Source organism: Dreissena polymorpha, chromosome 4 (genome assembly GCF_020536995.1).
Source record: "Dreissena polymorpha isolate Duluth1 chromosome 4, UMN_Dpol_1.0, whole genome shotgun sequence".
Lineage (NCBI taxonomy): Eukaryota > Metazoa > Mollusca > Bivalvia > Myida > Dreissenidae > Dreissena > Dreissena polymorpha.
This window is the reverse complement of record NC_068358.1, coordinates 127849630-127876020: the sequence shown is the minus strand read 5'-3', so window position 1 is coordinate 127876020 and position 26391 is coordinate 127849630. Positions and strand designations below refer to the sequence as shown.

The 26391-nt window shown below is 35.3% G+C and overlaps 1 protein-coding gene across 9 annotated transcripts in view; it reads left to right on the top strand.

Annotated features, from left to right (window-relative positions):
- Window positions 1-26391, top strand: part of LOC127876360 (myocyte-specific enhancer factor 2C-like) — a 147828-nt gene that overhangs the window by 93221 nt on the left and 28216 nt on the right. For 8 of the 9 annotated variants that reach the window (XM_052421532.1, XM_052421534.1, XM_052421533.1 and 5 more), the window contains one exon: window positions 23660-23719. The exons of the other annotated variant lie outside the window; for it this stretch is intronic. In XM_052421532.1, the coding sequence (XP_052277492.1) occupies window positions 23660-23719 (60 nt within the window). The remainder of the gene's footprint in view (window positions 1-23659; window positions 23720-26391) is intronic. 9 annotated transcript variants of the gene reach the window in all.

The window sequence follows — 26391 nt, the reverse complement described above, 5'->3', positions numbered from 1 at the left end:
ACAACAATTTGACCAAACCTTATGCATGTTTACATGATATTGCTGTTTGGAATGTGATGATATAGAGATACATGTATTGTATGAGTGGTTATGTAATATGGAATTTATTACACAAGTTATTGGAAAAAAGATAAAACTGATGCTTTGCCGAGTTTTCATCATTTACAAATATAATGTAATAAATTCTGTATTACATAACAACGGATATGATGTTCTATTGATATCATAGGTACATCATGTTTAGTAATTAAAGATAAATGCACAGAGCCTAAATGCCCTGATACATTTTTATGCTCCCGGTAGGGTGGCATATTGCAGTTGTACTGTCAGTCCGTTTGTCTGTCTGTCTGTGTGTGTGTGTTCGTCCGAAAACTTTAATATGGGCCATAACTTTTGCAATATTGAAGATAGCAACTTGATATTTGGCATGCATGTGTATCTCATGAAGCTGCACATTTTGAGTGGTGAAAGGTGAAGGTCATCCTTCAAGGTCAAAAGTTAAAAAATACAATCCAAGGGAAGTAATAAGCTTTAAAAGGGAGATAATTTCTAAACCTGCCAAATGATATATTGAAATTTTATTTCAAAGCTGCGCAATAGTGGGCATTGTGTTTTGGACAAACACAATTCTTGTCTAATGATGCCATAGCTAGTGAGGTAACTTCAAGGTGTTAAAGCGAAGTATTAAAATTATTAAACGGCATTATTACACTCCCGCAAAGTCATCAATAATGTAAAAGCCATTATTTGAAACTGGAATAAACAATGTAGTGCAATTGTTTCATTGCCCAATCAATGCTGTCATAAAAGATGTCAGGTGGTAAGGTCCTATCTCCAGTTGCATAATCTGCTCTGCAATGACCAGTCATTTTGAATGTAACTTAAGTCATTATAACTGCACCCTATTGTCAATTTAAAGGTTTCACAATGTAGCTGTAGCAGAGCATTTACACTGCTTTATATACTAGTATTAATCTTGTACAACAAGTTGGTGTATCACTAAATAAATTTGGTCTTCTGCTTAAGGATATAACATGCACAATATAATTACCATTTTTATATCATACACAGAAGACCTCTAACCACTTATTTGATGATACACCAAAATGAACAGCATCTAATTACATGTATACTTCTTTATCAGGGTAGCTTTGCTTGAAACTTAATTGTCATAGATACACTATAAGTGCTAAAATTCCTAGTGGGAAAACAAAGTTTAACCCTTCATGGATGGAGAAGTTGGACAACAGTGGAAAAACACTGGGATCATGGTGCAAGAGAGATACCAGCAATGAGTTTGCAAGATATTGTACTGTCTGAATGAAGTCCATCTTGTAGTAATTCTGGTGCTAATCAACTTATAAGTCATGCAGATTGATAAAAACACAAGGAAAACATGAAATACATGCATGATAATTCACAAAAGCGTTTGTTTGGAAGTGCCCAAAAGCCAAGCAGCTCTCAGGGTTGTGGGGATAAATCTATCTGTATGCAAGTACATCCATCACACAAGGAACAGGTACAAAAGGCTGAAATCTTCTGGGCCCTTAAGGTAGCTTCAAGTGGGTATCCATACAGAACATCTGATGGCACTCTTGCTCTGTTTCAAGCTATGTTTCCTGGACCTGTGTCTAAAAAATAAGTATTATGTATTCCTACTTTTGAGGGAAAAGTTCCTACTTTTTCCTACTTTTTTCCTACTTTTCTTGCAAAAGTAGTTCCTATTTTTTCCTACTTTTTGAAAAATGGTCACTTGACAGCCTGTTATAGGTACATTGATCATGACTGGCAGATGACCCCTGTTGATTTTCAGGTCACTAGGTCAAAGGTCAAGGTCACAGTGACTCGAAACAGTAAAATGGTTTCTAGATGATAACTCAAGAATGCTTATGCCTAGGATCATGAAACTTCATAGGTACATTGATCATGACTGGCAGATGACATCTATTGATTTTCAGGTCACTAGGTCAAAGGTCAAGGTCACAGTGACTCAAAATAGTAAAATGGTTTCCGGATGATAACTCAAGATTGCTTATGCCTAGGATCATGAAACTTCATAGGTACATTGATTATGACTGGCAGATGACCCCTATAAATTTTCAGGTCACTAGGTCAAAGGTCAAGGTCACAGTGACTCGCAACAGTAAAATGGTTTCCTGATGATAACTCAAGAATAATTAGGCCTAGGATCATGAAACTTCTTAGGTAGATTGATCATGACTGGCAGATGACCCCTATTGATTTTCAGGTCACTAGGTCATAGGTCAAGGTCACAGTGACAAAAAATGTATTCACACAATGGCTGCCACTAAAACCGACAGCCCATATGGGAGGCATGCACGTTTTACAAACAGCCCTTGTTATTTGTAGGTCACGAGGTCAAAGTTCAAGGTAACATGGTCTCGTTATAAAAAAAAAATTTGGAGAACGTTTTGTCCAACTCCATTCATATTGGAATAGTTGTTACACAGGAGGAAAAGAAGACTCGATTTGATCACCAGATCTAAGGTCAATGTAAATTGGTATACTGTTTGTTGGGGGGGACATAATAATGCATATTGATTTTGAGCCCAACAGATCACAGTCACAAGGGCTTGTGTAAGGAAATGGATTTTCACCCAATAACTTGAGAACTCTTTGACCTATGATCATGAACGTTGGTGTTTTGATTTCTTGGTTTGAAAGAAGACGCCTTAGCTCTTTCAGTGCTGGAACGGAATTTTGAAGGTTTTGCAAACAGTTTGGATCCAGATGAGACGCCACAGAACGTGGCATCTTATCAGGATCCAAACTGTTTGCTATTCTTATAGTATTCTTTGAAAAAAATCAAAGGAAATGCTAATTTTAGAAATTCAGCAGATAACATTTTAGCAGACGACAAATTTTCCAGCATGCAAAGGGCTAACATTTAGGTCATCAGGTCAGAGGTCAAGTTCACAGCAGATAATATCTTGAAAATGTTTACAGCAAAATTTCTTGACAATTCTTTCGGATCATATTTATATTATTTACTGTTCTTGTTATTCTTTACAAAGGATGAAATCTAATGGTTTTAAAGTCAAGAAATCTAAGGTTGCTGCAGTCACAAGCACAAATTTGCTGGGGGCAGACTTGTTTTAACAAATGTCACTTATATTACTTGGAATTTGAGCTTAAATATAAAGAATCCTTACAGTTGAAATCCTTGCAAAGTTAATGAAGTAGATTTTTGGTAAAGCTTGCCTCAGACATAGTATTGTACATCAATAAGGTATCGGGGTCATTGTGACTGTTTAAATAAGCCAGTGGATTTGGCACTCCATGAAAACTTAATGTAAACAAATTGTAGGCAAATAAAACTACATCAAAGCCTTATTACATGTTAGCACTGTGATAGAAAGTTGGCTCCTGTGAGATTTTCAAGCAATAAACCATAAGCTTTCTAGTTGTTAACAAGAAATTTCAAAGCAGTAAATGAACATCCAACACTCAAGGTAGAACCCCACTGTTTCAGTAGATATTGTATGGTTCTGGTTTTCTTCTTCATTATTCGGCCATTGCAAATTATGAAATTTATAATCAAGGGCTAAGTGAAAAGCGATGTATCCAGATTTAACAAGTGTGTCATATACAACAGTTTTGCATGTGTACTTTTGTTGACTTATTTCACAGATGTAATAAATAATTTCATTTAACCCAGTGGTTAAAATATTTGGGTTGCAAGCATAATGTGAGGTTTTTTCAATAAATGATAAAGCGGTATGTAACATCTGCCCCATATGTATGTTTCTGAGACATGATAAATAATGTCATTTAACCGAATGGTTTGAAATGTTTTAGTTGTTAGCATAATGTAGTTTTAATTTCAAGAAATGATATAGTGGTATGTAAAAATTTGCCTGACATGTTTGCATAAATGAGTCTGGCACAGCACAGTTTCCCTCATTGAACCATGTAGCTAATGAACTAATAAATGCAGGTCTGTGTATTTAATTATGGTGGTTATAATAATGATGCATGTCTTGAAGTAGACAAATGCTGTATTACTTTGTTTGAAAAATATATATATAATTTAAATGCTAACCAATTTATGTTGAATTTGATTTACTTACATTCACTGTCCAAATAATTTGATTTTACTTACATTCACTGTCCAAATTTGTTATGTCAAGGCATACCTTATTGCAAGAAAAAAAAGATGCCCATTAAGGTTTTGATTAATTCAACACATGGTAGATCTTCTTTTTGTAAGTACTTTGTTTTAATGTTACATAACTTTTGTTCAAGTATCACATGCAAAATCTGAATAAGATTACTGGAACAATTTTCAGTTTGAATGTATCTCAAATACAATTCTATACCTAGAAACATATGTTGAAAAGTATACACAAAAATCAACAACAACAAAACATGCCTTGCAAAAGTTTAGAAAAATGTTGGCGTGTATCTCAGATGCATTTGTAGATCTCATGTAAGACTTCCACGTTTATCATTATAAGTTCATGAGTCACACTGTAAAATCTTGGCACAGTAGCCTGCCTGCCAAATACCGCTGCCAAATTATTTCTTGGTGTAGGTCACATATGGGAGGGAGGCAGGATCGCATCGAAGTGTCTGCAGAACATAACCCGCTGATTGTTTTAATTGATTCATAATCCGTATTGTTTTGCTTCCAAGAAAAATACAAAAGCATCCTTTTCTTTTGATGCTCTTTTCAATCAAAGATATGAATGTAATACATAGGCCTTCCGCTATTTAACCATTATTCTTTTTTCTTTTATACTACAAATTTGGATTTTTTTATATGAAGTGACGTCATACATGGCTTTGTTTGGCAGAGAATGTATTAGATTGAAGTGGTTACTATATGATTTGAATTTATAATCACTTTATCTGAGTAATGCAATTGTTTGAAGGTATTTACTCAATTATATGACTATAACTCAGATTCCCATAGGGCCTAGCTTTTGAATTGCAACACTGACTATTGTAAAAAATCACTCCATTATTACATTTTATTTGCTTTGGGCCTCATGTGTACTTGTCTGAAATGTTTTGATGCATACTAAAGTACTGCAATACCAGTATGTTTAAATTGAATAACTCCTTGCTGTATTATTTTAGACTTCCCAGTTTGTTAATTATATAGTCAAATTAATCACTTTAGGTACTGACTATTTTATTTATTATGTTTGTGAGAATATTAAATGAAAATTAAAATCGTCGTTGAAAGGATCTCAAGCAGCCTTTAACTGAGTCGCAGTCTGGAAAAATGTGGCTTAATGCGTGTGCATTGTGTCATCCGAAGGTTATATAGTGCACATTAAAGTTGTATTCATTCTAGCATCAGTATATTTTGAAATTAACATTGTATTGCCAATGCAGATGCTCTTAATCAAATCACTTTAGCAAATTGTCTGGCATTGTATTGTTTATTGTAAAAGATATGTTTTTCTGCATTTGGTTTTGTCATAAAAGACCATGTCAGCTATACCAGACACATTGCCAAACACTTGTATTTTTTTACTTAAGCTATCTTGTCGTAAATTCATCTAACAAGAGCGTATGTAATGTTGCAATGCAATTTAAAATAACAGATAGATAACATTTTGTTTCACAACTTTGTTGAAAAAACAAAATTGATAGGTTTATTTTGTTTTTGCTGTGCTTTTGAGACCAATTAAAGTATCATTAGTGTTCGACTCCTGACAGTTGATTTAAAAAGCATGACGTCATTGGGCCATTTATTTGTGATAGCCTCAATTGCTGAGTGATTAGATTGCGCTGATTGGCTTGTAATTGCAAGTAATAGCATAAGTGATCCACTGCCTAACCTCTTGCGGGGTGGTCGATAACACGTCTTTTTGGCAGAATGTGTGCTAGGATTTGTAGGCCTCAGTGTACCTATAGCTTGTATTTCACATAAAAGTACATTTACTCAATATTTAAATACAATCCTTCATATCAAGGTGGTAGTGTGGCAACAATAATGTTAACCCTTTACCATTTAGATACGTATTTTTATGCATTTGTGGTCCCTTAGAAAGTTAAATTTCATTCAGACCTTTCTTACTAGATTCAATTTTAAAGGTTTATTTTCCAACCCTAAGATACTGATGAGCAGCAAATAGCATAAAATCTGAACAGACTGCGAGTTACTTGCAGGCTGTTCTGGTTTTATGCTATTTGCACATAGCCATTTTCACTTTGCTTCTGAGTTGGAAAGGGTCGAAATGTTGTTTTGTTGATCATTATTTTTTTTGATAAGAAAAAAAAATATTTTTGTGATATAACTAAGTAAGTCAGTCAGGTCTTTGAACATGGCCTTGATGGTTAGTCAAAGTTCTTGAATGTCAGCCTCTCTGGTCGGACACAACATGGCCTTGATGGTTAGTCAAAGTTCTTGAATGTCAGCCTCTCTGGTCGGACACTTAAGACACAACATGGGAACAAATTACCTAATATGCCTGCTAAGATGTATATTTATCTACATGAAACAAACTTAAGATTATTGTGAGCATTTCCCTTTCAAAGCTGATATGAGATAAGTAACTCCACAATTTCTCAATATTGTCAATCCTATGCAGATAATGTAGTTGAAAGATCTACTGACTTTCAGCATTCAACTCTTGTTCACTTGAAAGCATTATCCTGTCACCAAGCAAATGGAATAATTGCCATTGTAAAAGATACCGAAGATTTAATATACCCATGGAGTAACTGGTGCACCTTTTAAAGCCACATAATCCACTGCCCCTCCATATCAATCATGGATTGAAATTAATGTAGAATTTTGCTCATTTGTCATGGAGAGTGACTTGTATCAAATTGTGAGGCTTATAGCTTTCCATTGATTCCTTTCCTAGATGAATTCTGTTGAATCAGTATTGAAGTACAAAGACATGTAGTCTAGAAGTTGACAACATTTTTAGTGACGTCAAAGAATTATATGGTTCCCAAACAGACATTATAAAGGCAAGCTCAAATGGTTTGAACAACAGAGAATCATCATTTGTTGCTCTGCACTTTTTGTTCTGCATTTGTTCCTGATATAACGCAATGCATTTGATCCATAAAAAGATGCCGCCCACATTTTGTTTAATTGTTGACTGTAATTTTTTGTGGTGATCAGGAATTGTTAAACCATCACATGGGTTTTGATTACGTGTTTAATTTCCTTGTTCACTTCTATTCCAAGGAACTGAAGGATGGAACAACATCGTAAAATTGTTTTGAAATGTATTGACTGAAACATATTCTTTCAAAGCATAAATTTTTATATCAACAAAAGAATCCAAAGCAAGTTAAAATTAAAAAATGTAATGTAGTCTAAAACAGGCCAGAATTATAGTGATGTAAAGCATCTTAACAAATGAGTAATTCCATGGGAATACTTTTGTTCCTAGCCAGGATTGCTGACAATTATAATCTTCCCACAATAACAGTGTTACATAGAAATATTTTATTTCTACAGTTTTAAGTAACATTCACTTTTATTTCTGTACTTACCCTTTTCCACTCAGAAGCAAAGTGAAAATGGCTATTGGCAAACAGCATAAAACCAGAACAGCCTGTGACTAACTCGCAGTCTCTTTAGGTTTTATGCTGTTTGCTGCTCATCAGTATCTAAGGGTTGGAAATGAAGCCTTAAAAACTAATTATTCAATAGTAAGAAAGTTCGTTAATTAAGTTTAACTTTCAAAGGCACAACAAATGTGTAAAAATAAGTATCTTATTGGTAAAGGGTTAAACACAATGTCCATCAAGCAGCTGCTTTTTCATAGTATTAACATACTTGAGCCTTGCTGTGAAACAATGGGGCTTAATGCATGTTCCTATACTGGATATTTGCTAAGAAGACACAGCACAGGCTAATCTTGGACAATACTTAACTATCATGCATTAAACCCCTTTTCCCCACAGCAATGTTTATTTGTACTTTACAACTTTTGTCCAAGATTTGGGGCCTGCAAGTGTTTTTTTTCTTTTGCTTCATTCTCATTTTTGTTGTTGAAAGAATACACTGGTTAACATGCTTATTTTTGTCAGATTTATGACAAGACTGGTATCTCTTGATATTAATGGACTGCATAAATATAGAAAGAATGCATAGTGTGCAAAATTGTGTCCAATACAAATATCAAGTGCAGAGAAATATGACATTATTGTCATTCATGTTCAGAATAGCGCCTAAGACAAAAATTCTCCCAACATAGTGACATTCTAGTAAATCTTTACGTTCCATAGTACGCTTTGCAGAAAATAGCCCAACAATAATACTACAGAATAGCATGTGAATTTCACATTTAGGCATCTAAATGCAGTGTTCTGCTAGTGTGCCAGGTCTAATTTTATATCAGACTGATTCTAAAATAGCTTATGTCTGACTCATACCTGTATATCAACATACCTGCGCAACACCAAACCTGCTGGTGCAACCAAAGCCAGCAGTGGTGTAGCTTGTTACCATTTTCCCCGCTCAGAAACAAAGTGACATTGGCTATATGCACCAGCATAAAACCAGAACAGCCAGCAAGTAACTCGAAATCTGTCCAGGTTCTATGCTGTTTGCTGCTCATCAGCATAAGGGTTCCTGGAAATGAAAACTTAAATAAAGTAAGAAAGGTCTATAATTTGATTTTCTACGGAACTTAAAACGCAAGGAAATGTGTTTATGAGCTGAATAGGGCCCATATTATTTTTTACCTGGGGGGTTGCACAGTCTCGTATTGACTTACTCAGGTCGGTTTTTTAAGGGCAAAATTATGCAGTGAAAATCTGGTGCCAAAAGGTAGGGTTTTGCGCTATGCTCCTTTTGCTTCCTCCATCCTTCCACTCTGGAATGGTCATTACAAGAGTGTGGACAACTGTTGAAACTTTTTTATTTTTTGCCAATATTTATCGGGAAAAGAAAACAATGTGCTTAGATACCTTAATAACAAGACTTCCCTTAATAAATTATTTTCATAAAGCAATTAATTAGACGATTTCATCAGACTGGTTGCGTTTTCGTGCCTGCCCCCTTTAGCATCACCCTGTATGTTTGTGGTCCTAGGTCTTACCCATCCATAAAGAAATTATGAAGCAAATTCTGTAAATTGTTTAATTGTCTGTTGGTGTTCAAATAAAATTAACATTCACCCTTTCCGACTCTGAAGCAAAGTGAAAATGGCCTTGCAGTCTGTTCAGGTTTTATGCTGTTTGCTACTTATTAATATCTGAGGGTAGAAAATGAAGCCTTTGAAACTTGAATATATTAAGAAAGGACTTAAATTTAATTTAATTTTCTTAAAGCCTTCAAATGCGTCAAAGTGCATTTCTGAGTGGAAAAGGGTTAAGTGAGACCACCCTTACAAAACAAAAATGTGATTTTATCACCCCAGGCTACATGAGGCAAAAGATATTTGGGCCATGCTCTGTGAAAAGGGGGTTTAATGCATGTGCATAAAGTGTTGTGCCAGTCTGCGCAGGCTAATCGGGGACAATACTTTTTGCTTTTATTGTAATTTTGGTTTCAAGATAGTCTCTTCTTAGCAAAAATCCTTTATACATGTAGGTGGAAAGTGTTATCAGTGATTAGCTTGTGTATATTGCACAGGCTAATGTACAATGACATTTTACACACATGCATTAAACCCCTTTTCACAGAGCATGGCCCATATGGATCAATGAAACCTGTATTTGGTTGTTTTCATTATTGGGATTCAACTTGTTTGTCAGATTGTCAGTCATGGTTGTTTATTAAGTTTCTTGCCATTTTGTTTGGTAGGCAATTTAGGTATAAAGAAGATCACAGAAGTACCTAAGTACTAAGTGCACACACTTACGCCAGTAACTGACGTCTGACCTTTTCGATTCAAAGATAGAAGGAGACTGGTCATAAACTTGTTTGTAAACCTGCCTTACTCAGAAGCTATGTCGCCAGGTCAGGTCAGCGAACTCACGAACCGTGGATTTATTGTCCTGCACTCTACTAACGGAGCTAGATGGTCCAGCATATCTTCAATATCTAAACAATGCCTCATCATAGATTCAATTGTGAACTGTCTTCTCAAGATTTTGGTGTGAAATTTAAAAATTGCATGTTTAATTGAATTATCACAAATGGCATCCGGCTGAAAGGTTTGAGCCTCCATTCTTGTGTCTGCATCGTTTCTTCCAAACCTTGTGAAGGATTCTCACGAAACTTGTCTCAATTGCTAAGTGCATTAGATGATGTGCAGAAGGCATTAGTCTGTCATGGCAGCTAAAGGTCAAGATTGTTCTTCAAGGTCAAAGCTTTAAGCACCAGTTTTGTTTTGCGTCCATATGTCCAATAAATATTGTAAGATTTTCTAGAAACATGGCTTAAATGTAAAGGTCATTGAGTAGATTTGGAGAAAACATGAGTCAGTCACGCCTGCTAAAGATGAAGATCATACTTCGAGGTCAAAAATTTGAGTCTCTATTTTTGTCTCTATTTTTTAGTCCAGTCCATATTTCCAATACCAATTGAAGATTTTCTTGAAACTTTGCTAGAATCATAAGTTCATTGGGACAATGTGCAGAAGGGAATTTTAAAGGTTTATTTTCCAACCCTAAGATACTGATGAGCAGCAAATAGCATAAAATCTGAACAGACTGCGAGTTACTTGCAGGCTGTTCTGGTTTTATGCTATTTGCACATAGCCATTTTCACTTTGCTTCTGAGTTGGAAAGGGTCGAAATGTTGTTTTGTTGATCATTATTTTTTTTGATAAGAAAAAAAAATATTTTTGTGATATAACTAAGTAAGTCAGTCAGGTCTTTGAACATGGCCTTGATGGTTAGTCAAAGTTCTTGAATGTCAGCCTCTCTGGTCGGACACAACATGGCCTTGATGGTTAGTCAAAGTTCTTGAATGTCAGCCTCTCTGGTCGGACACTTAAGACACAACATGGGAACAAATTACCTAATATGCCTGCTAAGATGTATATTTATCTACATGAAACAAACTTAAGATTATTGTGAGCATTTCCCTTTCAAAGCTGATATGAGATAAGTAACTCCACAATTTCTCAATATTGTCAATCCTATGCAGATAATGTAGTTGAAAGATCTACTGACTTTCAGCATTCAACTCTTGTTCACTTGAAAGCATTATCCTGTCACCAAGCAAATGGAATAATTGCCATTGTAAAAGATACCGAAGATTTAATATACCCATGGAGTAACTGGTGCACCTTTTAAAGCCACATAATCCACTGCCCCTCCATATCAATCATGGATTGAAATTAATGTAGAATTTTGCTCATTTGTCATGGAGAGTGACTTGTATCAAATTGTGAGGCTTATAGCTTTCCATTGATTCCTTTCCTAGATGAATTCTGTTGAATCAGTATTGAAGTACAAAGACATGTAGTCTAGAAGTTGACAACATTTTTAGTGACGTCAAAGAATTATATGGTTCCCAAACAGACATTATAAAGGCAAGCTCAAATGGTTTGAACAACAGAGAATCATCATTTGTTGCTCTGCACTTTTTGTTCTGCATTTGTTCCTGATATAACGCAATGCATTTGATCCATAAAAAGATGCCGCCCACATTTTGTTTAATTGTTGACTGTAATTTTTTGTGGTGATCAGGAATTGTTAAACCATCACATGGGTTTTGATTACGTGTTTAATTTCCTTGTTCACTTCTATTCCAAGGAACTGAAGGATGGAACAACATCGTAAAATTGTTTTGAAATGTATTGACTGAAACATATTCTTTCAAAGCATAAATTTTTATATCAACAAAAGAATCCAAAGCAAGTTAAAATTAAAAAATGTAATGTAGTCTAAAACAGGCCAGAATTATAGTGATGTAAAGCATCTTAACAAATGAGTAATTCCATGGGAATACTTTTGTTCCTAGCCAGGATTGCTGACAATTATAATCTTCCCACAATAACAGTGTTACATAGAAATATTTTATTTCTACAGTTTTAAGTAACATTCACTTTTATTTCTGTACTTACCCTTTTCCACTCAGAAGCAAAGTGAAAATGGCTATTGGCAAACAGCATAAAACCAGAACAGCCTGTGACTAACTCGCAGTCTCTTTAGGTTTTATGCTGTTTGCTGCTCATCAGTATCTAAGGGTTGGAAATGAAGCCTTAAAAACTAATTATTCAATAGTAAGAAAGTTCGTTAATTAAGTTTAACTTTCAAAGGCACAACAAATGTGTAAAAATAAGTATCTTATTGGTAAAGGGTTAAACACAATGTCCATCAAGCAGCTGCTTTTTCATAGTATTAACATACTTGAGCCTTGCTGTGAAACAATGGGGCTTAATGCATGTTCCTATACTGGATATTTGCTAAGAAGACACAGCACAGGCTAATCTTGGACAATACTTAACTATCATGCATTAAACCCCTTTTCCCCACAGCAATGTTTATTTGTACTTTACAACTTTTGTCCAAGATTTGGGGCCTGCAAGTGTTTTTTTCTTTTGCTTCATTCTCATTTTTGTTGTTGAAAGAATACACTGGTTAATATGCTTATTTTTGTCAGATTTATGACAAGACTGGTATCTCTTGATATTAATGGACTGCATAAATATAGAAAGAATGCATAGTGTGCAAAATTGTGTCCAATACAAATATCAAGTGCAGAGAAATATGACATTATTGTCATTCATGTTCAGAATAGCGCCTAAGACAAAAATTCTCCCAACATAGTGACATTCTAGTAAATCTTTACGTTCCATAGTACGCTTTGCAGAAAATAGCCCAACAATAATACTACAGAATAGCATGTGAATTTCACATTTAGGCATCTAAATGCAGTGTTCTGCTAGTGTGCCAGGTCTAATTTTATATCAGACTGATTCTAAAATAGCTTATGTCTGACTCATACCTGTATATCAACATACCTGCGCAACACCAAACCTGCTGGTGCAACCAAAGCCAGCAGTGGTGTAGCTTGTTACCATTTTCCCCGCTCAGAAACAAAGTGACATTGGCTATATGCACCAGCATAAAACCAGAACAGCCAGCAAGTAACTCGAAATCTGTCCAGGTTCTATGCTGTTTGCTGCTCATCAGCATAAGGGTTCCTGGAAATGAAAACTTAAATAAAGTAAGAAAGGTCTATAATTTGATTTTCTACGGAACTTAAAACGCAAGGAAATGTGTTTATGAGCTGAATAGGGCCCATATTATTTTTTACCTGGGGGGTTGCACAGTCTCGTATTGACTTACTCAGGTCGGTTTTTTAAGGGCAAAATTATGCAGTGAAAATCTGGTGCCAAAAGGTAGGGTTTTGCGCTATGCTCCTTTTGCTTCCTCCATCCTTCCACTCTGGAATGGTCATTACAAGAGTGTGGACAACTGTTGAAACTTTTTTATTTTTTGCCAATATTTATCGGGAAAAGAAAACAATGTGCTTAGATACCTTAATAACAAGACTTCCCTTAATAAATTATTTTCATAAAGCAATTAATTAGACGATTTCATCAGACTGGTTGCGTTTTCGTGCCTGCCCCCTTTAGCATCACCCTGTATGTTTGTGGTCCTAGGTCTTACCCATCCATAAAGAAATTATGAAGCAAATTCTGTAAATTGTTTAATTGTCTGTTGGTGTTCAAATAAAATTAACATTCACCCTTTCCGACTCTGAAGCAAAGTGAAAATGGCCTTGCAGTCTGTTCAGGTTTTATGCTGTTTGCTACTTATTAATATCTGAGGGTAGAAAATGAAGCCTTTGAAACTTGAATATATTAAGAAAGGACTTAAATTTAATTTAATTTTCTTAAAGCCTTCAAATGCGTCAAAGTGCATTTCTGAGTGGAAAAGGGTTAAGTGAGACCACCCTTACAAAACAAAAATGTGATTTTATCACCCCAGGCTACATGAGGCAAAAGATATTTGGGCCATGCTCTGTGAAAAGGGGGTTTAATGCATGTGCATAAAGTGTTGTGCCAGTCTGCGCAGGCTAATCGGGGACAATACTTTTTGCTTTTATTGTAATTTTGGTTTCAAGATAGTCTCTTCTTAGCAAAAATCCTTTATACATGTAGGTGGAAAGTGTTATCAGTGATTAGCTTGTGTATATTGCACAGGCTAATGTACAATGACATTTTACACACATGCATTAAACCCCTTTTCACAGAGCATGGCCCATATGGATCAATGAAACCTGTATTTGGTTGTTTTCATTATTGGGATTCAACTCGTTTGTCAGATTGTCAGTCATGGTTGTTTATTAAGTTTCTTGCCATTTTGTTTGGTAGGCAATTTAGGTATAAAGAAGATCACAGAAGTACCTAAGTACTAAGTGCACATACTTACGCCAGTAACTGACGTCTGACCTTTTCGATTCAAAGATAGAAGGAGACTGGTCATAAACTTGTTTGTAAACCTGCCTTACTCAGAAGCTATGTCGCCAGGTCAGGTCAGCGAACTCACGAACCGTGGATTTATTGTCCTGCACTCTACTAACGGAGCTAGATGGTCCAGCATATCTTCAATATCTAAACAATGCCTCATCATAGATTCAATTGTGAACTGTCTTCTCAAGATTTTGGTGTGAAATTTAAAAATTGCATGTTTAATTGAATTATCACAAATGGCATCCGGCTGAAAGGTTTGAGCCTCCATTCTTGTGTCTGCATCGTTTCTTCCAAACCTTGTGAAGGATTCTCACGAAACTTGTCTCAATTGCTAAGTGCATTAGATGATGTGCAGAAGGCATTAGTCTGTCATGGCAGCTAAAGGTCAAGATTGTTCTTCAAGGTCAAAGCTTTAAGCACCAGTTTTGTTTTGCGTCCATATGTCCAATAAATATTGTAAGATTTTCTAGAAACATGGCTTAAATGTAAAGGTCATTGAGTAGATTTGGAGAAAACATGAGTCAGTCACGCCTGCTAAAGATGAAGATCATACTTCGAGGTCAAAAATTTGAGTCTCTATTTTTGTCTCTATTTTTTAGTCCAGTCCATATTTCCAATACCAATTGAAGATTTTCTTGAAACTTTGCTAGAATCATAAGTTCATTGGGACAATGTGCAGAAGGGAAGGGTAAGTCACGCTGGTTCAAAATCAAGGTTTTTAATTTCAACATGAACAATATTTTGGCTGGGGTAACAGCTGGCTCTTGGACTGCCATGTTCAAAATTATTTGTGCCTTTTATACCTGTTAACCCATTTATGCCTAGTGGACTCTCCCATCCTTCAAAATGTGATCAATTTATTTCCAAAATTATGGATGTGTAGTATATTTATTTCTATATTTAGAATATTTCTTACCAAAATTCTTTTAAGCAAACAGTGCAGACCCATGATGCGGCGTCTCATCTGGGTCTACGCCGTTTGCCAAGGCCTTTTTTCTAGACGCTAGGCATAAATGGGTTAAAGCTATGCGTCTGCAACATATAAGCCTTTTTTTTCTGTTTTTACTTCCATAATTCATTCAGGTTATTATTCTTTTAAGTTAATGAATTTGTAAGCAATAAAGCAAGTTATTTAATCCATTGTTAAGGGCTTTTATCGCTTAAGTGCTAGACTTTTAATGCTCGGAACATGAAAATGAAATTAACTGTACAATAGCTATTGTGTAAACAGACTACCAAGTGTCTTTATTACGTTTTGGTTGCAGGCAGTTAATGGTTAAGTGTAAAAATGGTCTAAATAGTTTTGAGAAATTTTGATATACAATCCGATTTTTCTAGACAAGTTCCAGCTTTTATTTTTAGGGTGTTTGTTTTTAGCTTTTGTGACCGGTCTTTGTCGTATGTCCGTCCGTCCGTTAACATTTGCTCGTAAACACTCTAGAGGCCACATTTCTTGTCCCATCTTCATGAAACTTGGTCAGAAGCTTTGTCTCAATGAAATCTCGGCCAAGTTGAAACTGGGTTGTGCCGGATCATAAATTAGGTAAAAAAAAAGAAAAACCTTGTAAACACTGTAGAAGTCACATTTCATGCCCAATCTTCATGTAACTTTGTCAAAATGTTTGTCTTAATGATATCTTGGTTGAGTTCAAGAGTGGTTCCGATCCGTTGAAAAACATGGCCGCCAGTGGGCGGGGCAGTTTTCCTTATTTGGCTATAGAGAAACCTTGTAGACACTCTAGAAGTTACAATTTTTGCCCAATCATCATGAAAGTTGGTCAAAACATTGGTTCAATTTATGTCTCGGACGAGTTCGAAAAAGGTCAAGATCAGTGAAAAAACATGGTCCCCAGTGGGCGGGGCATTTTTCTCAATATGTATATAGTGGCAGTTTTCCCTATTTGGCTATAGAGAAACCTTGTAAACACTCTAGAAGTCCCAATTTTTGCCCAATCATCATGAAAGTTGGTCAAAACATTTGTTTTATTGATATCTCGGACAAGTTTGAAAATGGTCGGGATGGGTGAAAAAACATGGCCGCCAGTGGGCGGGGCATTTTTTCTATATGTATATAATGAAAACATGTGAACACAGTAGAAGTCACATTTTTGGCCCAATTTTCATGAAATTTGCTCAAAACATTTTTTTCCTTGATACGAGAGTTCAGTTAAAAACGGTTCCGGTCAGTTGAATAACATGGCTGCTGGGAGGGGGGCAGTTTTCTCATAATGCCCCCCCCCCCTTTCGAAGAAGAGGGGGTATTTGTTTTGCTCATGTCGATTCGTCCGTCCACCAGATGGTTTCCAGATGATAACTCAAGAGCGCTTATGCCAAGGATCATGAAACTTCATAGGTACATTGATCATTACTCGCAGATGACCTCTATTGATTTTCAGGTCACTAGGTCAAAGGTCAAGGTCATGGGGACCTGAAATAGTAAAATGGTTTCTGGATGATAACTCAAGAACGCTTATGCCTAGGTTCATGAAATTTCATAGGTATATTGATCATGACTCGCATATGACCCCTATTGATTATCAGGTCACTAGGTCACAGGTCAAGATCACAGTGCCAAAAAACGTATTCACACAATGGCTGTCAAGGTCAGGGTGACTCAACTTAGAAAAATGGCTTCCGGATGATAACTCAAGAATGCTTACGCCTAGGATTATGAAACTTCATAGGTACATTGATCATGACTCGCAGATGAAATAATGATGAAACTTGACCAGGATGTTTGTCTGGACAATATCTAGGTCAAGTTTGACATTTGGTAAAGATTGAATGAATCGACTACTCGCAGGTGAACGAACTAGGGCCATCTTGACCCTCTTGTTTAAGATGTAAAGAAAGGGTAGAATGTGATGTGAATGCCTCTAAAACTGATGCACTGTTCTAGAAAAAAATTATCAAGAATTTGTTTGATTCTTTATTGTTTGTTTATATTTTTTACAATTGGTATGTGTTGTACTAATTTCTTGTCAAGTGCAGATATGTAAGGTTCTGGTTTAAAACCTTTCTGTCTTCAATCTGACTGGTGAGTATTTGACCATTACTCGGACAATGACCGTTCACCTTGCATTGGCATTTCTGACCTCCTAAAATTGTCACAATGACAGGTATGTCATAAAGTTAATCAGATTGGCTTGTCATGAACGTGCTTTTTATGTCTAGTTTGCTGACAAGAAGGAAAACATTTTTTTGCACTAAACACTTTGGCACTGCATACCTTATAAGAAACAAGTTGTGTATGTGCCCAAAACAACTACAAATAAATGTTGATACATTTTTACCTTGACATTGACCTTCTTTTGGACTTTGACAATAAGGTGGTCACAATTCATGGTTAACCCTTTGACAATAAGGTGGTCACAATTCATGGTTAACCCTTGACAATAAGGTGGTCACAATTCATGGTTAATTCTTGACAATAAGGTGGTCACAATTCATGGTTAACCCTTGACAATAAGGGGGTCACAATTCATGGTTAACCCTTTGACAATAAGGTGGTCACAATTCATGGTTAACCCTTTGACAATAAGGTGGTCACAATTCATGGTTAACCCTTTGACAATAAGGTGGTCACAATTCATGGTTAACCCTTGACAATTAGGTGGTCACAATTCATGGTTAACCTTTGACAATAAGGTGGTCACAATTCATGGTTAACCCTTGACAATAAGGTGGTCACAATTCATGGTTAACCTTTGGCAATAAGGTGGTCACAATTCATGGTTAACCCTTGACAATAAGGTGGTCACAATTCATGGTTAACCTTTGACAATAAGGTGGTCACAATTCATGGTTAACCTTTGACAATAAGGTGGTCACAATTCATGGTTGACCCTTGACAATAAGGTGGTCACAATTCATGGTTAACCTTTGACAATAAGGTGGTCACAATTCATGGTTAACCCTTGACAATAAGGTGGTCACAATTCATGATTAACCCTTGAAAATAAGGTGGTCACAATTCATGGTTAACCCTTGACAATAAGGTGGTCACAATTATGGTAAACCCTTGACAATAAGGTGGTCACAATTCATGGTTAACCTTTGACAATAAGGTGGTCACAATTCATGGTTAACCTTTGACAATAAGGTGGTCACAATTCATGGTTAACCTTTGACAATAAGGTGGTCACAATTCATGGTTAACCCTTTGACAATAAGGTGGTCACAATTCATGGTTAACCTTCGACAATAAGGTGGTCACAATTCATGATTAACCCTTTGCATGCTGGGAAATTTGTAGTCTGCTAAAATGTCGTCTGCTGAATTTCTAAAATTAGCATTTTCTTCGATTTTTTTTTCAAAGAATACTATCAGAATAGCAAACAGTTTGGATCCAGATGAGACGCCATGTTCTGTGGCGTCTCATCTGGATCCAAACTGTTTGCAAAGGCCTTCAAAATTCAGTTCCCGCACTAAAAGAGTTAACCCTTTATTACTTAGAAAAGTATTTTCACCCATGTGTAGTCTCTTAGAAAGTTACATTTAATTAAAGACCTTTTTTTACTAGATTCAAGTTTTTAAGGCTTCATTTCCAACCCTTAGATACTGATGAGCAGCAAACTGAATAAAACCTGTTCTGGTTTTATGCTGGTTGCAAAAGCCATTTTCACTGTGCTTCTTATAGGGGAAAGGGTTAACCCAGCAAAGAGAAGCATTAATTTGCTAACATCAATATGATATGACTGAAATACTGTTGAAAACAAGGAAAACATCAAACTAGACAAAATAAAAACATAAAAGGATATCCAACCAACTTTCTGTTAATGTTTTTAATCTTGTTAAACATGTGCACAAATAAAACCAGTTTTAATATAAAGCTCAATTCAAGCATGTAATTTATGCTTATAATAAGTATCTGGTTTAGGTTGTGGATCTTACTGTGTTGCCCTTGTAAATATAATTAACATATTTCATCACAAACACTGTAGTCTGCATTGGGCCTCAAGCCAGTCTCATTCAAGAAATAACTGCATTTCATATGAGATTGTAACTGGTGCACTTTATGTAATGATGAAGGTTTTATAATGATATAATGACCTAGTTTCAGTTTTCTGTCAGACTAGTCACCATGGAAATAACATGAAATCCAATAATATTAAAGATGTCCACAATTTAAAAGAAAATGTATGTGTAATAAGATTTTTTATGCCCCCGGATCAAAAGATCGGGGGCATATTGTTTTTGGCCTGTCTGTCTGTCATTCATTCATTGTGTGTGTCCCAAAACTTTAACCTTGGTTAAAGTTTGGTCATAACTTTTTGAATATTGAAGATATCAAGTAATATTTGGCATGCATGTGTATCTCATGAAGCTGCACATTTTGAGTGGTGAAAGGTCAAGGTCATCCTTCAAGGTCAAAAGTAAAAAATACAATCCAAGGGAAGTAATAAACTTTAAAAGGGAGATAATTTCTAAACCTGCCAAATGATATATTGAAATTTTATTTCAAAGTGGCGCAATAGGGGGCATTGTGTTTCTGACAAACACATCGCTTGTTTTAACATACGATTATGTAAAATGATTAAGTATGCAGACATGGCTTTTTCAGTCTTATTTACTAAAAAGGGGGGAAGGCTCTTTCTTGTTAAGTGACTGAATAAGTTAGTGGACTAGTGACAGACATAATAAGCTTTTTAGATGTTACACTTAATCTTGAATGACAACTCAGTGTCTTATCTTGAGTAAAAGTGGTAGTGATCTTAGCCTTGAGAAGTTATCATAAATGAAGTTCAGAGACATCCTCTTTATTTCCATAAAAAGGCTGTAAAACATACCATATCCCAAAGCAAACAGCCGGATTTTAAAAGAGTTTTTTCTAATCATCAATAAAAACATTTTTTATTTCCGTTTAGAAGAAAAAAAGAAAAACTTCTTTAAAAGTTTACTTTGTTTAATAAAAGTAAGTGTTTGATAATTCAAATTTAAAGTACAATTCAATCTGCGAAATTCCTGACACAAGGTCAGAATGAGCCTTTACAGGAGTGTAATGATCTGCAAATTAAACAAACAATGCAATATTTTGCAATCGCGATCATCTCCAATATCCTTATTAATTAATCCAGTACAGCTTAGATACTTGGAATATATACATGGACTATACTGTATTATTCGCTATTGTCACATCATGCCGCCTATCAACATTTACTGTTATGCAAAGAAGTCATGAAAGTTATGTCCTGGATTACTCTTAAGGTATCAGACTTCATGCCAAAATAAACAGTGAGGTAGTGCGGTGGACTTCATACTGTCTTGTTTAATAAATGTTGTACCAAATTTTTATAAATGCAAATATAAAAATTAAAAGTTTCAATATTTGTTGTAAACAAAATCCCAATTTGTGCCATTTTGTCAATAAAAAAAATGCCCAATAAGACTATACAGCTTTTGACCAAAATGGCCAGGAAAATCCATGCAAAAGGTTGGAAAAATTATTAAATGATTTTGTTTGCCACTCCATAAGTCAACCTCTTAAATTGTCTCCACTACAACTGTGCAAGACATTGGGACTGCAATATTTGTTTGCTAAGTAGTGATGTAGTGTACCAAGGCTGGCTGTTTGGATAATCACCACAATAGGTTGTCAATACCATGATAATAGTGGTAATTAAGTCAATTTCATGGTTAGTCAATACACTAATGATTTATCAAGGCTCTGCGATATCGAGTTTCTAGTGAACCTCTGTAGCAATCGAAAGTGGTCGAACCTTGTCAATAACAGTGTTGTAAATTGTAAATACAGTGTTGTGTGACCTAATGTGTGCTTTGTAAAGTCAGACTAGTTTTGTTGTTAAATATTTACATAGCAAATACTTGGTGAAAGCATCATCTTGTTTCACAGAAATGCATCGATATTGCTGTAGCATGATACGTATCTCTTTCAAAACGTAAAACTCAAGGTTAGCTCTTTTCCGCTCGGATGCAAAGTGAAAATTGCTATATGAAACCATCAGACTGTTAAGGGTTCATGCTGTTTGCTGCTAATTAGTATCTTAGGGTTGGAAATGAAGCCTTTAAAACTTGAATTCAGTGAGAAAGGTATTTAACTCTTTTTTTCTAAGAGACCATGAAAGCATCAAAATGCCAATGTGACAGGGAAAGGGTTCAAAGCATGATTTTGTTCCCAATGGGGATAATCCAGGAAACATACATTGAAATGTCTGCTAGCACATTTGGATAGTGTCCCTTGTTTCTTACATTTTCCCAAAGGCAGTTTAAGTTGTCACATGAGTGGTTAAGTGTTAGCTAGCCATAGCATTTTTGAATGCAGGGAATGATTTTCTTGAAGAAAATCTCTTAAAGTGTTTGAAATCCAGCTCTTGCCAGACTATGTATTTGTCCCTTGTGAAATCAATAACAAGGCCTGCTATGTCAGATGTCAGCAGCCTAGATTGTTAATGTCAAGAAAATTGTCTGCGACTTTGTTCTCTGATTTCTTAGAAACTATTCAGTACACTGATTTATAATTTCCATGTTAACACATCTACATGACCATGTATTAAATATTACAGCAAACATCTGCTGTTGTTATTATATAGTGTTGTAGCCTTCTAATTTAACACATTTATGCCTAGTGGACTCTCCCATCCTTCTAAATTGGATCTTTTTTTTTTCTTCAAAATTAGGGATGTCTAGTATATTTATTTCTATATTTAGAATATTTCTTACAGAAATTCCTTAAAGCATGCAAACAACGCAGACCTAGATGAGACGCCGCATCATGGTCTACATTGTTTGCCAAGTCTTTTTTCTAAATGCTAGGCGTAAATGCGTTAATATTACAGCAAACATCTGCTGTTGTTATTATATAGTGTTGTAGCCTTCTAAATTTTGTGTGTAAATAAGGTTATGAAAACAAAATGTGAGAACAAAAGTATTTGTAAATTTAATTGCTTTTAATGTTTAAAGTTTATGTGGTACAGACTTTTCTAGTGCCTGATACTTACTTCAACTTTGTATTCATGTATACACATATGAGAATTTGATTGAATGTTCTTTGATTGTAATATTATCTATAGATAAATATTAGAATATCTCATAACAGCTGTTATGATATTTGAATATTTCCCTATAGACCATGATATTAAATTTAACACTTGTAATTGTTCATTACAAATGAAATCAGAAAACAGAAAAGTATAATCGTTGAGACATTGATTAGCTGGTGTGAATAACCTCCTCGAGTTGTGTATAATAAATTCAATATTTAATTGAATTAGTGACTGCCATAGGTGCTAGAGTTACAGATTTATTAATGAACGAGTTAAAGGTGGTTATTTCTAACTGAGGTATTAATGATTTCTCTAGGACTATGATATTTGTTTGAGTTACCATAGGTTATTGGTGCGAAAGAAGAAGTTATACTGTACAAATCAGAAACACTACATTAAATGTACAACAATAATGCACTATGTCTGAGACAAACATATATAATTATTTTGTTTTGAATTCAGTTCAATTTACGTACCTATGTTCTTGGTCTTGAAAAGTGCAGCTCATTAGTTAACTGTAATAAAAGTAAGTGAAAGTTAAATGCTCAAGGAGAGGTAGCTGCATCAGTGAGCAGAGTTTTCTGCATGGACACACTGGGACATGTTTTCATGATTTCTGATGATTTGACTGTATTACCAAGCTGTTTTAACATCAGCTTTCACTGCCAGGTATCATTTTGCAACATGTTACATGCAAGCATTTACATTATTATGCAAGGATCATACATTTTATATCTTACATGTTATTGATGATTGAAATGCATTCGTTGTTTTTGTGTGTGCCTGCATTGCACATTGCCTTCAGTCAACTAGACACCTGTGTGTCTCATCAATTTTATTTTTTTACACAATAACAACCTAGAGTGCATAGTAAATCTATGTTGTGTACTTTTAATTGTTTATGTATGACAATGTTCATCCATTATTATTTGATGTTTTTCTGCAATATAATTGTAGCAAAGTTCATTGGCACATAGTTATTTTTGACAAGAAGTGCAGTGAACAAGAACCATTACTCTGTTCTTTACAATTCTGGAGTTATTGCCCTTTATGGAGAACCTAACTGATACACCTTAAGAGGTATTGATTTGAAACTTCATAGGTTGATAGATCTCATGAAAGAGTAATGCAGAGCTCACAGAAACACTGCTCTGCAATTAATAATTCAGAAGTTACAACCATATGAGACCCACTGTCTCTCCATTGACTAACATCTGGTTGACAGTTTTACATGAAAAAATGAGGGCATATACATATATATCGTTGTTTTGTGCTGGCCCTCTGCAAGTAGACTCTTGTTGATGTAATAACAAACAAAAATTGTGTCCTTTATTACAGAAGCTCTCAGCAAATAGCCACTTGTTAGGCGGAATGATGCCAGGCCCCGGGGATATCCTGGTAATACTAGCTCAGTGTTATTTTTTGGTCAAAATTGGGGCGGCAATGCAGCCTCATTTAGTAACTCAAAAAGTATATGGTTCCCCAAATGACTGCCATAAATTCCAATTGAAGATTTAAAAATAAAATAAAAAAATATTTCTTTAAATACACAATTGAAACATTAAGCTCATCTTTCAAGCTCTAGGAGTTGTACCTTAGCAAATAGAATGTTACAATCAATTGTTTTTTAAATTATAAAGCATTTTGTTTAAAGTTCAAAAGGGCCACACAATATCCCAATTTTAACAACACAATTTTCCAAATCCAAAGGACCCTGGCCCCATTCCCAAAATGGTAAAAACTATCTATGTTGCTCATCAGCCATATATTCAACATTAGTTTTACAGTTGACTGTGAGAGTGTTGTATCTTTGTAATGTATTTATATGTACACTGTAACTCCAATATAACGCTCCCCGTTATAAGGCTGAATCCAATATAACACGGGTGGGTCTTGGATCCGGTTTTTTCTCTTCAACCTTCCATTTCTGATTCAAATCCATGTTATGCAACTTCATGTCTTTTCAGACAATTCAAAGATGGCAGCTATCACATCTTGATTGTTTTATTCAACTGTCCGTTGAACCGATTTTAATCGCGTCTAGGTTAAACAACATCGACGGCTAATTGATGTTAATCTGTTGTGTAATGTCAATAAAGGTGTGAAAAACTCGCGTGTCAGTGTTTATTACATGTATATCCTATCAGAGCGGTGCGGTGCTTTTATTTCAATAAGTTAAGTGCAAGCAGGATAATTATAAAATTAAAGTTATTCAAAACGATAAAAACATTCTTACTTTGATATGATAGCAGTTTCACTATATTAAAGGAGCGGCTTTGGAATATACTGCGCACAGTATAAAACAAGTTTTTCTGTCATTTCATTATAATTCTAGTATTTAGTCATTTAATCTTTCAGTTCGTGTACGAGAAATTAATTAAATAATCCAGACGATTTATATACATGCTAACGCAGTGTAATATATGTATACCGGAAAAAGCAACTTTTTGGAAAAACCCACTAATCTGCTGGTACAAATAAACATGACCCATTTATAATCTTTTCAAAATCACACATCGTATCAACCGTTATTATTTAAAGTAATCTATCCTTGGTTGATTTAATGGACCAGCGTTGTTTGTACCGGGGTGATAAGTGGGGTTTTCTAAACTCGTGCTTTTCCGGGATCAGTCTATTGTTAACAGACAGAGATTCACTTTCATTTCTTCCCGGTATCAGAAAGTCCCCGGAAAGCACGTTTTTTGCATGATGGTGTATGACGCAATACAAAATTTCTTTGTACATGTATCGCATTATATCCAAATTTAAATTCGCTCGTCCAATGAAAGCTCTGCCCCATAATGCACTGTTCTCTTTACACTTCTGAAAAGGGCGTATGCATATAGTTGTGTTTGTGAAATTCATAAACATATTTATCGTCATAAAAGTTCAAGATTATTATTTTTTAAGTGATGTTGTAACTTGATTGGATTATCGGATAAATGTGCACATTAGGAAAGCGGTATGTATACTGTTCTTGATATGATTCGGTTTATATGCATGACAACACAGCATGGCAATACACAGGACCTATATTATAGGCTATACTATACCTGTTTGTATAGCCCCCTGCAATAAATGAGCTCAAAACTTATAACGCTGTTGCGTGGCTTGGACCCCCGTCATCCGCGTTAAATTGGAGTTACAGTGTAGTTTCACACTGGCTTCTCTAGATATATTACGCAATTGAGTAGAAATTCTCGAAAAGGCTTGGTTTTAGGGGATTATATGACTCCAAAATATATGGTGTGACTTAGTCAGAGGGGTACGCCAGCTGCATCTGCATCCTATGAGTGAAACTGTTGAAAAATGGAAAAAATAACAAGGAACATTATTTTTACTGGATAATTTTAACACAAGCATAATTGTGTCTTGTTCTGTGAAAATTGGGCTTAATGCATGTGCGTAAAGTGTCATCCCAGATTAGCCTATGCAGTCCGCACAGGCTAATCAGGGATGACACTTTCCGCTTTTATGGTATTTTTAGTTTCTATGAAGTCCCTCCTTACCGAAAATCCAGTTTAGGTGGACACTTGCTTTATGCCCAGTTTTCTCAGAAAGCGACGCAATTAATGAAGGGTATGATGTTTTTTTTTCTTTCTGTCAATTTTCTCCTCTTGAATGTGAATATATGAGGTCAATGTGGCATAGTAAATATGGTGTGTGCCTAGCAACTGGGAGCTCAAGGGTTTGGTCCCAGCTGGGGGGATTTTAAGGCACCAAGTACTGGTTCTACCCAGGAAACTAACTCATGAGCCTTTCCAGAAGCATAAGGCTTTTGGTGAGACCAAGCTAAAATAAATCAGTTTTAACTAAACATCTCAATTGACTCTGTCTTTTGTAAATTGAAAAGTATTGCTGAGTCCATAACAGGATTTTGAGAAGGATTAGTTTCCTATCTGCAGAGGTTTGAAAAATAACAACCCGATTAATGAAAATGGCACTTGATAACCCTTAACTGCTCAAAAGCAAAAATATTTTTTTTATGTAACACTCATAAAACCAGAACAAGCTGTGAGTAACTTGCAAGGTGTTCAGGTTTTATGCTGTTTGCCTCTCATCAGTATTTT